Here is a 13,900-nt window from a genome sequence, read left to right on the forward strand (position 1 = left end):
ATATCTTGGTTTCAGGTGAAAATTTTCTCCTAATTTTTATCTTTTCTAAACCTCAGTAAATATAACTTTGCAAAAGCAAATCAATATCTACTGTTTAATTTATATTGGAAGAGTTCTAAAAATGAAAGCTCATAAGCAACAATATTAAAAGTTATAACCACTCAGGGTTACCCCTAAAATGCTAGTTAACCAGCCTTTTGAGACTCAAATTGCCTTTTGAAGTACACGATTGGGAGAGTGAAAGAGTGGAAGTTTTACACTTACACTATATTAGAATTCAAGAGACAAGTAGAACTGAAGAAGTCATCAAATTTCTCTCCTGCCAAATGACCTTTAATAAATATTGAAAATCCAAAAGTCTATCAGTCTAGAAACAAAATTAAAATTCTTTATAGTATTGAGTAAATTCAGCAACATGTGTTAACTTTCTATTTTTCTTTTACAGGTGAAATGTCTTCTTCTGGTACTATTCATCTCAACCAATCTGGCCCCATTGAGTTCATATTCCAAATGTTCACCTCTTCCCCCAAGATCCAGGCACTTCTCTTCTCTTTATTCCTCTTTCTTTATGTTATGACTCTCTGTGGGAACACCACCATTATCTGGGCTGTGTGCTCTTACACATTCCTGCACACCCCAATGTATTTCTTTCTGTCTAACCTGTCTTTTTTGGAGATCTGTTATACCACTACATTGGTACCACTCATGCTGGCCAACATTATTGGGGCCAGGAAGCCCATCTCATTTGCTGGCTGTGCAACCCAGATGTTCTTTTTTGTCACCCTTGGAAGCACTGACTGTTTTCTATTGGCTGTCATGGCATATGATCGCTATGTGGCCATCTGCCATCCTTTGCACTACAGCCTCATCATGACCCAGCGGCTCTGTACCCAAATGGTGACTGGTTCCCTGAGCCTGGCTCTCTTCCTTGCCTTGCCACTCACATCATTGGTCTTTACTCTGCCCTTCTGTGGACACTTCCAGGAGATCAACCATTTCTTCTGTGATGTACCACCTATACTACATCTGGCTTGTGCTGACACTCATGTGCCACAGGCTATTGTCTATGTGGTGAGCATCATTGTTCTGACTATCCCATTCTTGCTTATCTGCATCTCCTACATTTTCATCACTACCACCATCTTGCGCATCCCCTCAGCTGAAGGGCGCCAGAGGGCCTTCTCCACCTGCTCTTCCCATCTCACTGTGGTCCTGTTACAATATGGCTGTGGCAGCCTGGCTTACCTTCGACCTCCATCCAGCACCCCTGCAGATGAGGGTCGGCAGCTTGCCTTAGTCTACACCTTTGTCACTCCCCTCCTCAACCCTCTCATTTATACCTTAAGGAACAAAGATGTCAAAAATGCTCTGAAAAAGGCCATGAGCAAAAAGGCAGCCTCAGAGAATCTGTGAAAGTGTGGGATAGGAGTCTTATGGTTACTAAAAAATGGAACCTTTGAAAAGCACAACCCTATTGAATTATTTCCCACAATTTATCCTTCCTTACTTTCTTTAGTTTCAAAGCATGGGTCCAATAAACGTCAAGTGACTGACTGATCAAGTCCATATCACTATTGTTTTTGAGACACTACTTCAAGAGAGATTAAAATACAAACTTTTTAGAAATCAACTTAGCTCCTTTGAAAGTGCAACACAACTATGCTCTCTACGTGGCCCTCATTAGAGCAATTATCTCCTCTGGGGAATACAGCATGGCAGGATCATAGGCTTAAAGCTGGAAGAGGCCTTGGAAGTCATCTATTCCAAACCCCTCATCTCTTCTAAGAGAAAGTTGAAACCCAGAAAAGGGAAATGACCTCATTTAAGTCAAAGAGGTAGAAAGTGGCATTGCTGAGTGGAGAACTCATCTTCTCTGAATGCAAATTGATCGGACTTGGCATTTTGCTGTACCCTTCTGTAGTAGGGCCAGATAGGAGTTCACCACCAGGAAATTAGTCTCTTGAAGAGAGAGGTATAATAATCTGTCCATAGAAGGGAACCTATTTTTGTTGTTATTATTATTATTGTTAACATTAAAGAATATCAGACAATAGGACACAATAATTATGTGTTACTTAATTTCACAGTATCCTATGAAATCTCTAAGGCAAGTTATAGCTGGATTGTCTATATACAATAAAGGAAGGAATTTCTCACCCAGATGAAGGTAATAGCCTGGCCTAAAAAAACAATAATACCCCAAATAACTTTAATTTTCTTCCAATCAAATTTTGCCATTGTCAGATATCTATTTACTTTAGTCAACAGAAAAATACAAAATGAGAAAATTGTCTGGACACATAAAAATTTATTATATTAACTGTGTAATACTATAAATTATATTATGTATAAAATTGTTAACTGTATAATAATCCCCTGAAATATCAGTTATAGGGATATAGGGTGAGATGAAGCATTCACCCAGCTCTCCAATTCCAATAAAGACATGGTATTGTAGAATGGACAATGTATGTTGTCAATGATTCTTAATTGAAACTTTCTTTTAATCTCTATGTTGGCTAGGACAAGTCACTTTTGTTTTCTGAGACACCATGTTCTCATAAGTAAAATGAGGTGGTAGGAAGCAGTAAAGTCTAAGGTCTCTTGCAGTCCTACAGTTTACAAGTTTAACTATCTTATCTTTCAAGGCACATTTGTTTTCTACTAGTCTGGTCCTAGATTTTAAGGCAATATTAATCATATCTGCTACATTTGTATTATTAAATGTTGTTTATGTTTATTATTAATAATTGTTATTTGACCATTTCTCAAATTAATCATTATAACAGATCAACTGAGATAGCTTATATAAGGTACTTCCCAAACCATAAATATCTCTATAAATACCAGTTATTGGTATATAATAACTTGTTTTGAAATTTATAGAAATGGTTTTTGGAACACTGTAAAAAGGAATTCTTCATTCTTTTTTTAATTTAGCAGGGTAACTGGAGGTCCTCTTACAGTAGAGATGTGTAGGGACTAACCAGTCCACAGTGATTGGAAAGAGAAACCAGAGACAGGAAGAGGGGACCCATAGAGACAGGAAATGAGGTAGGAAAGGGGTATAAAAGGAGCAAGCATTGGTTGGTCACTCTGTCAGTTGCAAACAGTTAGGGCTGGCCTTTGTGGGGAAGTTGGCTGCTGGGAGTGTGTTGGGTTGGTGGTTGGTGTTTAGTTGCTGTAATATAAAGGCAGGCCTGAGCTTACTGAGAGGGTTTTTTGGCTTTAGCCTTTCAAAGGCTTTTTGCCATTTGGGTTTGGGGTTTTGGGTTTGGGCTGTTAAGGTTTTTTTTTTCTTTCATGAACTTTTTGGAAGGTGGCTGGTCTGCATTGACAGACCTAATTGGGGTTAGATTAAACACTAATTGGTTTGCTTTTGATTGGGCTGGATTGGGTTGGAACTTTGTGGGGTAGTTGTTAATTATAGGTAGATGAAGGCACTTTTAGTTATTAATTATAGGTAGTTATAGGATAACTAGTAAAAATATTAGAAAATTTTCTCCCTGCCTCTTTCCTATATTTCTCTCCTTTCCTATATTCATTTTACTATATTCTTTATTACCTCTATTTTAGTTAAACTAAATTGTTAATTGTTAAAATCTGCTAGAAGTTTCTTTTCTCTGGCTTAAAGGGATAATATTAATTTAAAACTCTACTATATTTTCATTAAAACTTAAATTATTAAAAGCTGCTCTCTTATTTTGTCAAGCCCCTATTTTAATCCTTACAACACAAAGAAATTTCACAGAGCAATGAGAAATACTGGTGATAGTTTCATAATAGTGGACTTAGAGATGGCACTGATAATTTGGTTGGCTGACTAATATAACCTTTGAAATGACAGAGATCCAAGAATGAAGTCAATGAACTATATTTGGTAACTGATTTTGTCCTGCTAACCACATTGTAAAGAACATCCTTTTGGATTGTCTCTGGACATAGACAGACATTCAAATGGTACTAACCAACTAAAGTGAGGTTTTGTTCTTTTTTGTTGTTTTATTTTCCTCCCTGGAAGCATATGAGGAGAGAGCCATGCCATTAGTCTCTAGATGGGAAGAAGCTTTAGGGCCTATAAACCATGTGACCCATATATAGACCTCTGTTCCTTGCCTCTTTGTGTTTATTCTTCCCTCTTTTGGCTGAATATGATTAGAGATTTTTACCATCTTGGAATCACCAGAATTCTGAGAGCTAGAGTTCATCATACTGAAATTTGCCAGAGGTCAGATTGTCAGAAGTGAAATCCTGAGCCATCTTCTTAACTCATCCCAGAAGTAGCAACTTGGTTAAAAAGAACTAGACCTCTAATCACTGCCAACTAACATTAGGATAAATGTTGAAATAAGGGTTCAAACTGGGTACCATTGGAGAAAGACCTAGAACCAGAGGGATAGCTAGTTTTCCTTTAGAGACTCAATGTGCTGGTGTGCATGGAGATTAGACAAGTAAGTCTAGAGATTTGCTCTATTATTATCATGAGTACAATTATCATTATTGTGACATTGAGATCAGGGACCAGATTGGACACCAAATCAAATGCTCAGAGCGATAATTTATGTAGAATGAACATCTCTAGAAATGTGGAGACCTAGAAGAAGGTCTCAAAAATATATGGGAGGAATCAGATAGATGACTCACTGGATTGAGGACCAGGCCTGGAGAGGGGGAGGTTCTGGGTTCAAATCTGGCCTGAGACACTTTCTAGCTGTGTAACCTTGGACAAGTCACTTACCATTAATTACCTAGTTCTTTCTGCTCTTCTGACATGGAGCCAATACACAGTATTGATTCTAAAACATAAGGTAAGGGTTTCAAAAAATTTGGGAGCAGGATCAGATAAATATACATTGATCCTATCATTTGGTCAGTAAGCCTAAAGAAGGTTGAGCTTACATCTTTTTCTTCAAAAAATACTAATACAAAATAATAATAATACCTTGGATTTTAAGGTTTGCAAAGCACTTTAAAATACTATCTCATTTAATTCTCACAACAATCTAGGTGGTAGATATTATTATTATATTATTATCATCTCTATTTTCAGCTGAAGAAATTGAAAGAGGAAAAAGTTAAGTGACTTGCCCAAGTTCATTTAGCTCATTAATATCTGAGGCCAGACTTCAATTCAAGTCTTCCTGACTCTAGCTCATAGAAGCTGCCTAAGATCTCACAGATTACATTCTAATAAAAAAAAGAAAGGATATAAAGAGGACTAGAGGTGAAAAAGAGAGTTTTTATGGGGATTCACAAAATAGGTGGGTGAAACTATAGGCCCATCATTGATTACAATGCTTTTTTTCCAGAATAAATGAGAATTCTGATGAAATTAATTTTCCTAGAACAAGAGGGAGAAATGACTTGCCTGAGGTAACACAGACAGTGTTTCAGAGGTAGCATTAGACTTAATTATTCCTGTCCATGAGGAAAAGTCTCTAGTCAATAAATCAACAAATGGTTACTAAGAACTTGTTTTTTTATTAGGCACTCTGCTTAGTACCAAGACTCAAAAAAAAAGGGCAAAGCACAGTCCCTGCCCTCAAAGATCTTACAATCTAAAAGGAAAAAAGTGCAAATATATACATAAAGTGACTTATAGATACGATAAATAGGAAATAATTAACAGAAGGAAATTTCTAGAATTAAGAGGGGATGGGGAGGGATTCTAATAAAAGAAGATATTTAAATTAGGACTTAAAAGAAGTTAAGAAGGTCAGTAAGTGGAACAGAAGAGGGAGAATATTCTAAGGCAGATGGGACAGACACAGAAAATACAATGGAGCCAAGAGATAAAGTGTCTTCTTCACTGAGTAATCAGAAGCCCAGTATCACTGGATCAAAGAGTAAGCTGTAAGAAGACTGGAAAAATACCAAGGGAAGAAGTTGTGAAGGACCTTGAACAGCAAGTAGAGAATTTTGTATTTGACCCTTGAGGTCAACATGAGTCACTGGAGTTTATTGGGGGAGGTGGGGTATAACATGTTTGGACTTGCATTTTTTGGAAAATCACCTTATTGGTGGAATAGAAGATGGGCTGGACTAAGGAGAGAATTGAGGTAAGCAGAGCCACCAGTAGCCTATTCCAAAAGTCCAACAATGACACTGTAAGACTATAAGAGATCTAGAAAACACACTATGCTTAAAGCGTACTGTATTTAAAGTCCTCTAATAATTGACTAGAGGAAGTATGAAGGTTAGAGAATCTCTGAACACTCTGAATTCAGAGTATAGATACTTAGAGGGAAGTAAAACACAGAGATAAACATAACTCATTTACTCATTCAATAAGCCCTTTCCTAAGGGCTACTAGTTCTAGAAAATGGCTACATGGGCACTAAGGATGAAAGAAATAAAAATGACAGTCCCAAGGATGAATGAATTATCCAATGAAGTCATTTTTGAGGTAAGTTCTGCTTAACTGGTTTTCTTGGTTATAAGATGATATCAATGTAATGTGTGGCAGTATTTATTGAAAGATGATAGTCCTAAGAAACTTAGAGGTGAACTTGACACCATTAATCATCCAGTCATCCAGGACTACTAATTCTTTATCCTTCCATTCTCTACCACCAGCATATCTAGAACTCTACCCATAATATTAAACCTTTCCATGAATTTTAAGTTACATCTATCTTATTTTGAAACAAAGCTTAAGTCTCTGATGGGAGAATAGATAGGAGAGTAAACTTTCCTCCTCCTGGTCCCCAATCACATCATTGGCCTCCACCTAGAACACCCAAGAGGAAGAGACTGCCCATTAACTTTGTCTTCATCATTCTTGATTCAGAATGTTTTCCCCAAATCTCAGATCCACTTAAAGATAGTCATGGGGGAAACTGCTGGGCTTCAGTGGTTTATTCCCCTTAGGAAATACCCAAAGAGAACCCTAAATAACCTGGATAAGAAGACGATGTTTAACCTCCTGATGGACACTCAGGGGACATACCCTGGACCACATACTAAGAAGACTATAATGATCATTTCTCCAAAAGCATTTTCACTTGAAGACATTCAGCTACAGAAGGATTCTGAAATCTCTCCATTTGCAGCTAAATGAAATCCAATCATATAGCAAAGGCAAGGAGCCCATACATCAGCCAAGGTCTTTCCTTTACTGAAACCCCTCCCCTCTTTGAAAATCATGGACCCTCATTCCATTTAATTCAACAAGAACAAGAACAGATTTGCAACACTTTCCAAGAATACTGTCCCTGAAGCATCTCAACACAACTCATCCTGAGGAAACAATTTTTTTACTAAATGGCTGATGGAGTCAGAGTCACTGGATGGGAGTAAGGAATGTCACTTTTTTTCTTGATTTTTCATAGAGTTGTCTGAATATATAACCTAGGATTTATAGTATCTTTGAGATTAGTCTAGTGGTTCTCAGAGGATCCCTTTATACTTGCAAAAATTCTTGATGACCCATAGATTTTTTGTTCAGGGTAGTTAGAGTTATCAATATTTACATCATCAAAAATTAAAATATCTTAGAATTATTATGAAAGTAGCTTTGATCTTACAGATCACCTAAACCTAGGGTTCTCCAGGCCACATTCTGTAAGCTACTGGTATAGTACAACTCATTTTTACAAAGAAGTAAGCTGAGGTCCATAGAAGAGAACTGAACATTGGATTCTTAGTCAGAGGATGCTGTTTCCAATCCCTCCTCTAAGACTTTCTACCTATGTAACTTTAAGTAAATCATGGATCCTGCTTAGGCTTTACTTTTTCATTTTTAAAATGAAGAGATCTGATTAGATAGTCTCTGAGGTCACTTTTGGCTCCAGATAAATGCCTCCATAATCCTGGATCCTAGATCTCTTAACTACTCTGGGCTTCAAATACCTCTTTTGTAAAATGAGATGGGTTGGATGGCCTCAGAGATGTTTAAATCCTATAATTTACAGATTTCTAAATTCTATAATGACTTGCCCAAAAGACTTTGATATTGAACCCAAGATCCACTAACTCCAAATCTAGGGATTTTTCCACTACTTTTCCAGCATCAACTTAGAAAATTTTATCAATCATCTTGTCTGCTGGAAATCACTTTATGACCTGGGGTATGTCAGGTCCCCTTTCTGGTCTTCAATTTTCTCATATATAAAATGATATTAAATTCAATGATCTCAAAGGCATGTTTAAGCTTTAACACATTCTATATCCTATGTTTAAAGGTCTCTTCCACATCTGAGATTTTATTTTCTATAGTCCATTCCAGTGCTGAATTTTCATTAATAAGGTCCCTTCTAATACCAACATTCTGTTTTCTAAGGCTCCTTCCAGTTCTTGCATTCTCGGTTCCAGTTTCCTCCCTAGTTGAAATTCAGTGCTCTAAGGACCCTGCCAGCTCTGACATTCTATGACTCCAAATTCTTAGGATAGGGGCCACATATTTTCCTCTCTCATATTCCCACACTGCACCATGCTGGGCAGTAGTCATTCAATAAATACTTGTTGGCCAATTAGTGGAAAGTTCTTCATGTAGCCCAGACAGGTCCTGGAAGAGCAATAATCTCTGACCCTTTCTATAATCAGATGCTAGAGAGAAACCAGGCATGTTATGCCCCAATTCTGACTACTCCCCACTCTGTCTATGGTTAACTCCTTATAGCATCAGATTCCCAATCCTAGTAAACAGCATGAAGTTCAGCTGTCTTGATTGAGCAGAACAGCCCCATCTGGGGACTGAGATGAAGAAACTGCTAACTTAAGGGTGGGGTTGCAGGCCCTTGCATCTCCTTAATCTGTTGAAAATCTCATTCTCTTAGATGATCCTAAATCTAGAGTCACTAATCAATGGTCAACCAGTTACTCTGATGTTTCATGGGAGTTTTGATCCCAGAATCTTAGATTTGGAAGTTTAAAGTTATGGTAGAGATCAATGCAAATCTTTTATTTTACAATAAACAAATAGCTACTGAGGACCATCTATTGGTACTACACTAGGTATTATTCTAGGCACATATGCTCAAACTACATAGTAAAGGAAAAAAGGGACTCAATGAGACTGAATGAAGGAGAGAGAAAATTCCAGGCAAGGAAGATGGCTATTGGAAAGGCACAGGAATGGAACATTATCTGTAAGGAATTGAGTTAAGGCCAGCATGGTTACATCACAGAGTGGTAAAGGGGAAATAATATTAAATAAAACTAAAAAGAGAGTTTGAGATCAGGATGTGGAGGGATAAACCTATCACAAGGGTGACAGAAAGTCACTGTCATTGATTAGGCAAAGTCATACAGTCAAATCCGTGCTTAAGGAAAATGTCTTTATCAGTAAGTAACATGTAGTATTGACTGGAGTGGGGAGCAAGTTACAGTTGAGATAATAATTAGGATGCTATTGAAATAGCAAAACTTGATGAGGCCTCAAGTAAAGAGGTAGGTATGTGAATGAAGTGAAGGAATCAGATGCAAGAATTGTTGTGAAAATAGAAACATCATGGGGGAAGCTGGGTGGCTCAATGGATTGAGAGCCACGCCTAGAGATGGGAGGTCCTAGATTCAAATCTGGCTTCAGATACTTCCTAGCTATGCAAGTCACTTACCCCCCATTGCTTAGCCCTTACCACTCTTCTGCCTTGGAACCAATACATAGTAGTGATTCAAAGATGGAAGGTAAGGGTTAAAAAAAAAAATAGAAACATCATTTGAGTAGAAGCATTGATTGGGTCTGTGAAATGAGGAAAAATGACAAACCCAGAGTAATTCTGGGATTACAAACCTGAAAGATTAGAAAGTTGCTAACAGAATTTTGGAAGAAGGCAGGGGTAAAACAGAAATATGGGGAAATAGACTCAGACTGCCATTGTGTCCATTGGCACACTGGAATTAGTGGAAAGCGGGTATTCAAATCGAGATCCTCTGACTCAAAATCCAGTTTTCTTTGTTTTGCATCATGCTGCAATAGTACTTTACCTCTGTTGGTATAGATGGGATGTCAACCATGCCTCTTCTCTTTACCATCATTTTCATCCATGTGGGTTTCATCCCATAAAGTCATCACTGTCTAGGATGTCTTATTAACATTTTATGAATATTAAAAAGATGAACCTCAAATGTGGAGTGGAAATTTCTCATGGTCTTTAGGGTTCTTTATCCTGAAATCATTACACACCCAGACTAAGAGTATATTTGTTACATAGAAGCTCCTTCGGGCCAATCAGTTCAATAAACATTCTTCATACTCTTCCTACATGCCAGGAATCATAGGTTAAGTAAATCCGGTTGGTCAGACCTCACACAACTAGGATCACTGTGGGTCATAAAACACAGGACTATAGAGCCTTTTCTATAGGGTAGTAATCTGGCAGAATGAATAGAACACTGGACCAGTTGTCAGTAAGACCTAAGTTTAATTAAATCAATGCTATGTAATCTAATCTATAAAACAGGCCCACAATTAACTTTTACCTCCTAGGGTTATTGTAAGGATTAAGTAAGATAATAATTGCAAAACCCTTATAGTACAGTGAATAGAAGGCTTGGGTCTGGAGTCAGAAATACTTACCTTCATGAGTTCAAATCTTACCTCAGACACTTACTAGATGTGTGATTCTGGCCAAGTTGCTTAACCCAGTTTGCTTTAGTTTCTTTATCTGTAGAAAGATCTGGAAAAGGGCATGGCCAACCAGTACAATATCTATGACAAGAAAACTCCAGATGAGGTTATAAGAACTGGGTACCACTGAAATAACTCAACAACTGACTGTGTCAAGACATATGTTCTTACTTTCTCCATTTATACAAGGGTCTTGTCCACTTTCCTCTTCTAATAGGTGCATTGATTTTCCTGGGGAGGAGGAGGGATGTGGGGGTGAGATACCAAAGAGATGTGCCTGGTTCCCAATAGAGGACAGCATCTATTCATCATTCCTGGTATTAGTAGAGAGTTGAATCAAAATGCCAATGGGCCATGGGTTTTAGGGCTGAAAGAGGTCATCTTTTCCAGTAGTTATACTGCTTATGAGAAAAAATGAGTCCCAGGGAGAAAACTAATGCTATCTCACAGCCATTAAAAGACAGATTAAACATCAGGAATCCTTAACTCTTATTGAAGTATTTTTTAACACATTTAAAATGTAACTTAGGGAACAGATGTTAGCCAACATCTAGTATTTTAAGGGCTACCAGGTGAACAAGGAATTCAAATTTTTCTGTTTGGTTCCAGAGGACAGAACAAAGAAGATAGAGTGGAAAACATTTCATCTTCATGTAGTGAAAAACTTTATCATAATTAGAGTAATCACACAGGATTCAGAACATGATGGCCTCTGTGGTCCCATCAATTTCTGACATTATATAATATGTTTGAATAGAAGTCCATCGTGCCACACAACAAAGGAAACCAATTTCAATCACAGTGCATCATAGATAATATTGATTTTACTAAGTACTCAGTTTGTACTCTTCTCAATTCTTTCTTCCCTTCTTTTGTTTTTGATTCAATTTTTATTTTTATTTTCAATGAAATTCTCTTTGTCCCACCTTCTCCTTATATTCAGAAAGAAAGAAAAATAAAGCCTTTATTACAAACATGTAGAGGCAAGCAAAATCAATTTTCCCATTTGCTATATCCAAAAATTAAAAAAGAAATATGCTTCAACTTGCACTCTCATTCTATCCCATCTCTGGCAGAAAGTAGGTAGCCTGTTTCATCATGAGTTCTCTGGAGTTACAACTTTTGATCAGAGTTCTAAAAATCTGTCAAAGTTATTTGTCTTTATAATAATATTATTATATGTAAGTTGTTGTCCTGGTTCCGTGGGCACCACTCTGAATCAGTTGATACAGAAGTTCTCAGATTCTTCTGAAACCATGACCTCATTATTCATAAATGCATAATAGTACTCCATCATAATCATATACTCTAACTTCTTCATTCCATTCACAATTGATAGGCCATCCCTTAGTATCCAATTCTTTATCACCACAAAAAGAACAACTATAAATATATTTGTATATGTAGACCCTTTTTCCTCCTTCTTTAATATCTCTCCTGACTTTTTCTTGTGTTTTACCTTCATTCTCCTTCTTGCATTTTTTCTCATTGTTACCTTTAAAGGCATGGGGCTTACAGACCAACATCAATGGTTCAACAGAAGAGAAGTATATCATTTACTCTTTATGGTATATGAGTAGTAGATTAATCAATTAAATGAGAAATGGAAGTAATTACAAAAGATAAGATAGAAAAAATTCAGTACATAAAATCAAGCAGTTCTAACAAAATTAATACATCTAGGAAAACAAGGAAAGGGTTGACTGGGGGTATATTTGTACCTAACATCTCTGATAAGAAATAGAATTGTTTTATTATACAGTAGGCTGATTAGAGTCTGACATAAAAGATATATAAAGAAGTAACAGAAATATATGAAACAAAAGCTATTCCCCAGCAAATAAGTGATCAAATGGTAAAAACTAATAGGTCCCCTCAAGGAAAGAAAAAGGAATTTTAAACTATCAACAAGTCAATGGATAATACTACAAATCACCAGTAATAAGAGACATGAAAATCTAAAAAGTCTAAGGTTTTACCCCACAATCAACAAATTGAAAAAAATATGGTCTATGTTGGAAAGGTTATGCAGAGAGACAGGAATATTAATTCATTCATGGTTATACAATCCTGGAAGGCAAGATGGAATTATTTTTTTTTAATTAACAAAGCATTTATAGGCTTTGACCCAGAAATTCTACTACTACACTTATACTCTAAGGAAGTCAATGACAAAAAGAAAGACAGCATTTATCAAAATATTTATAGCAGCATTTTTGTGATAGCAAAAGTGACAAAGTAGATGCCCATGGATTAGGGAATGGCTAAAAATTAGTGGTACATGAATGGCATGGAATATTACTGTGCTATTAGAAAGTATGGGAGTGATAAAGAGAGATGTAGAAAGTCTGAAATTACCTGAGGTCATGAAGTGAGCAGAGACATGAAAAACATAATGACCACACAAAAAAATTAAATAGAGACTTAAAATCACAAAAGAGTAGAAACTAAATGGTATAAAATGGCAGAGAACAAGTTTGGCCCAAAAGAAAAGATTTGAGAAGACACCTCTTCCTATTTCTCTACAGAGGTGGGGGTATGTGGGAGCCAAACATCACATGTAATATTGGATTTTTTTATGTGTTCATCTGTTCTGGTGATTTTTTTCTCTATTCTTCCTTTTTTATTAAAAGCTACTGTAGGGGAGCTAAGTAGTGAATGAGTATTAGGTTTTTGGGCTTGTGAAAACCTGAATTCAAATTTTACCTCAAAAATATATTGGCTGATGATTTATTAAACTTATTTTATATTGTACTACTTTGTTAAAAGTATTGATAGTTTCAATTAATTTTAGTTGATTCTCCAAGATTTTCCATATATACCATCATATTGTCTATGAAAAGACATGGTTTTGTCAAATCATTTCTTATTCCAATTCCTTCAATTTTTTTCACTTTTTGCTATTTCTAGCATTTCAAATACAACATTAAACAATATTGGTGATATAGTAGGGAATTTGCAAAGCTGATAGACAGCCCTCAGACCAAGATTCTGTAGAGTTGGCTGGGTCAGAATTCTAAGTGGTTGGGCATTTAACAACACTCTCTCTGAAGCTGGGAATTCAGACACAGAGGATGTGAGTCTGAGAATCTCCCTGAATAAATCATCTTTGAAGCTGCCTGCCTTGGATTATCCTCAAGAAAAAGGTTGAGTTTGAGTTCCCCGTTTACTCTGGTGGACAGAAGTGATTTGGGTGTGATCTCCTCCTTTTCCAGAATCAATGTAAGGACCATACAACTGGATTCTTCAGTCTGACCCTACTACCAAGGACTCTGGAAGTTTGTGAGAATCTGGGCTCTCCTTTTGGATTTTATTTTCTATTTACCTTTT

General features: G+C 36.6%; 1 protein-coding gene across 1 annotated transcript; it reads left to right on the top strand.

Moving 5' to 3' along the window:
- Window positions 1-450: 450 nt before the first annotated feature.
- On the top strand, window positions 451-1,413 carry LOC100026098 (olfactory receptor 10Q1-like). Its single transcript, XM_001376791.4, has one exon. The coding sequence runs from the start codon at window positions 451-453 to the stop codon at window positions 1,411-1,413; it is 963 nt and encodes a 320-aa protein (XP_001376828.4).
- Window positions 1,414-13,900: the final 12,487 nt, after the last annotated feature.

Source organism: Monodelphis domestica, chromosome 6 (assembly GCF_027887165.1).
Source record: "Monodelphis domestica isolate mMonDom1 chromosome 6, mMonDom1.pri, whole genome shotgun sequence".
Taxonomy (NCBI): domain Eukaryota; kingdom Metazoa; phylum Chordata; class Mammalia; order Didelphimorphia; family Didelphidae; genus Monodelphis; species Monodelphis domestica.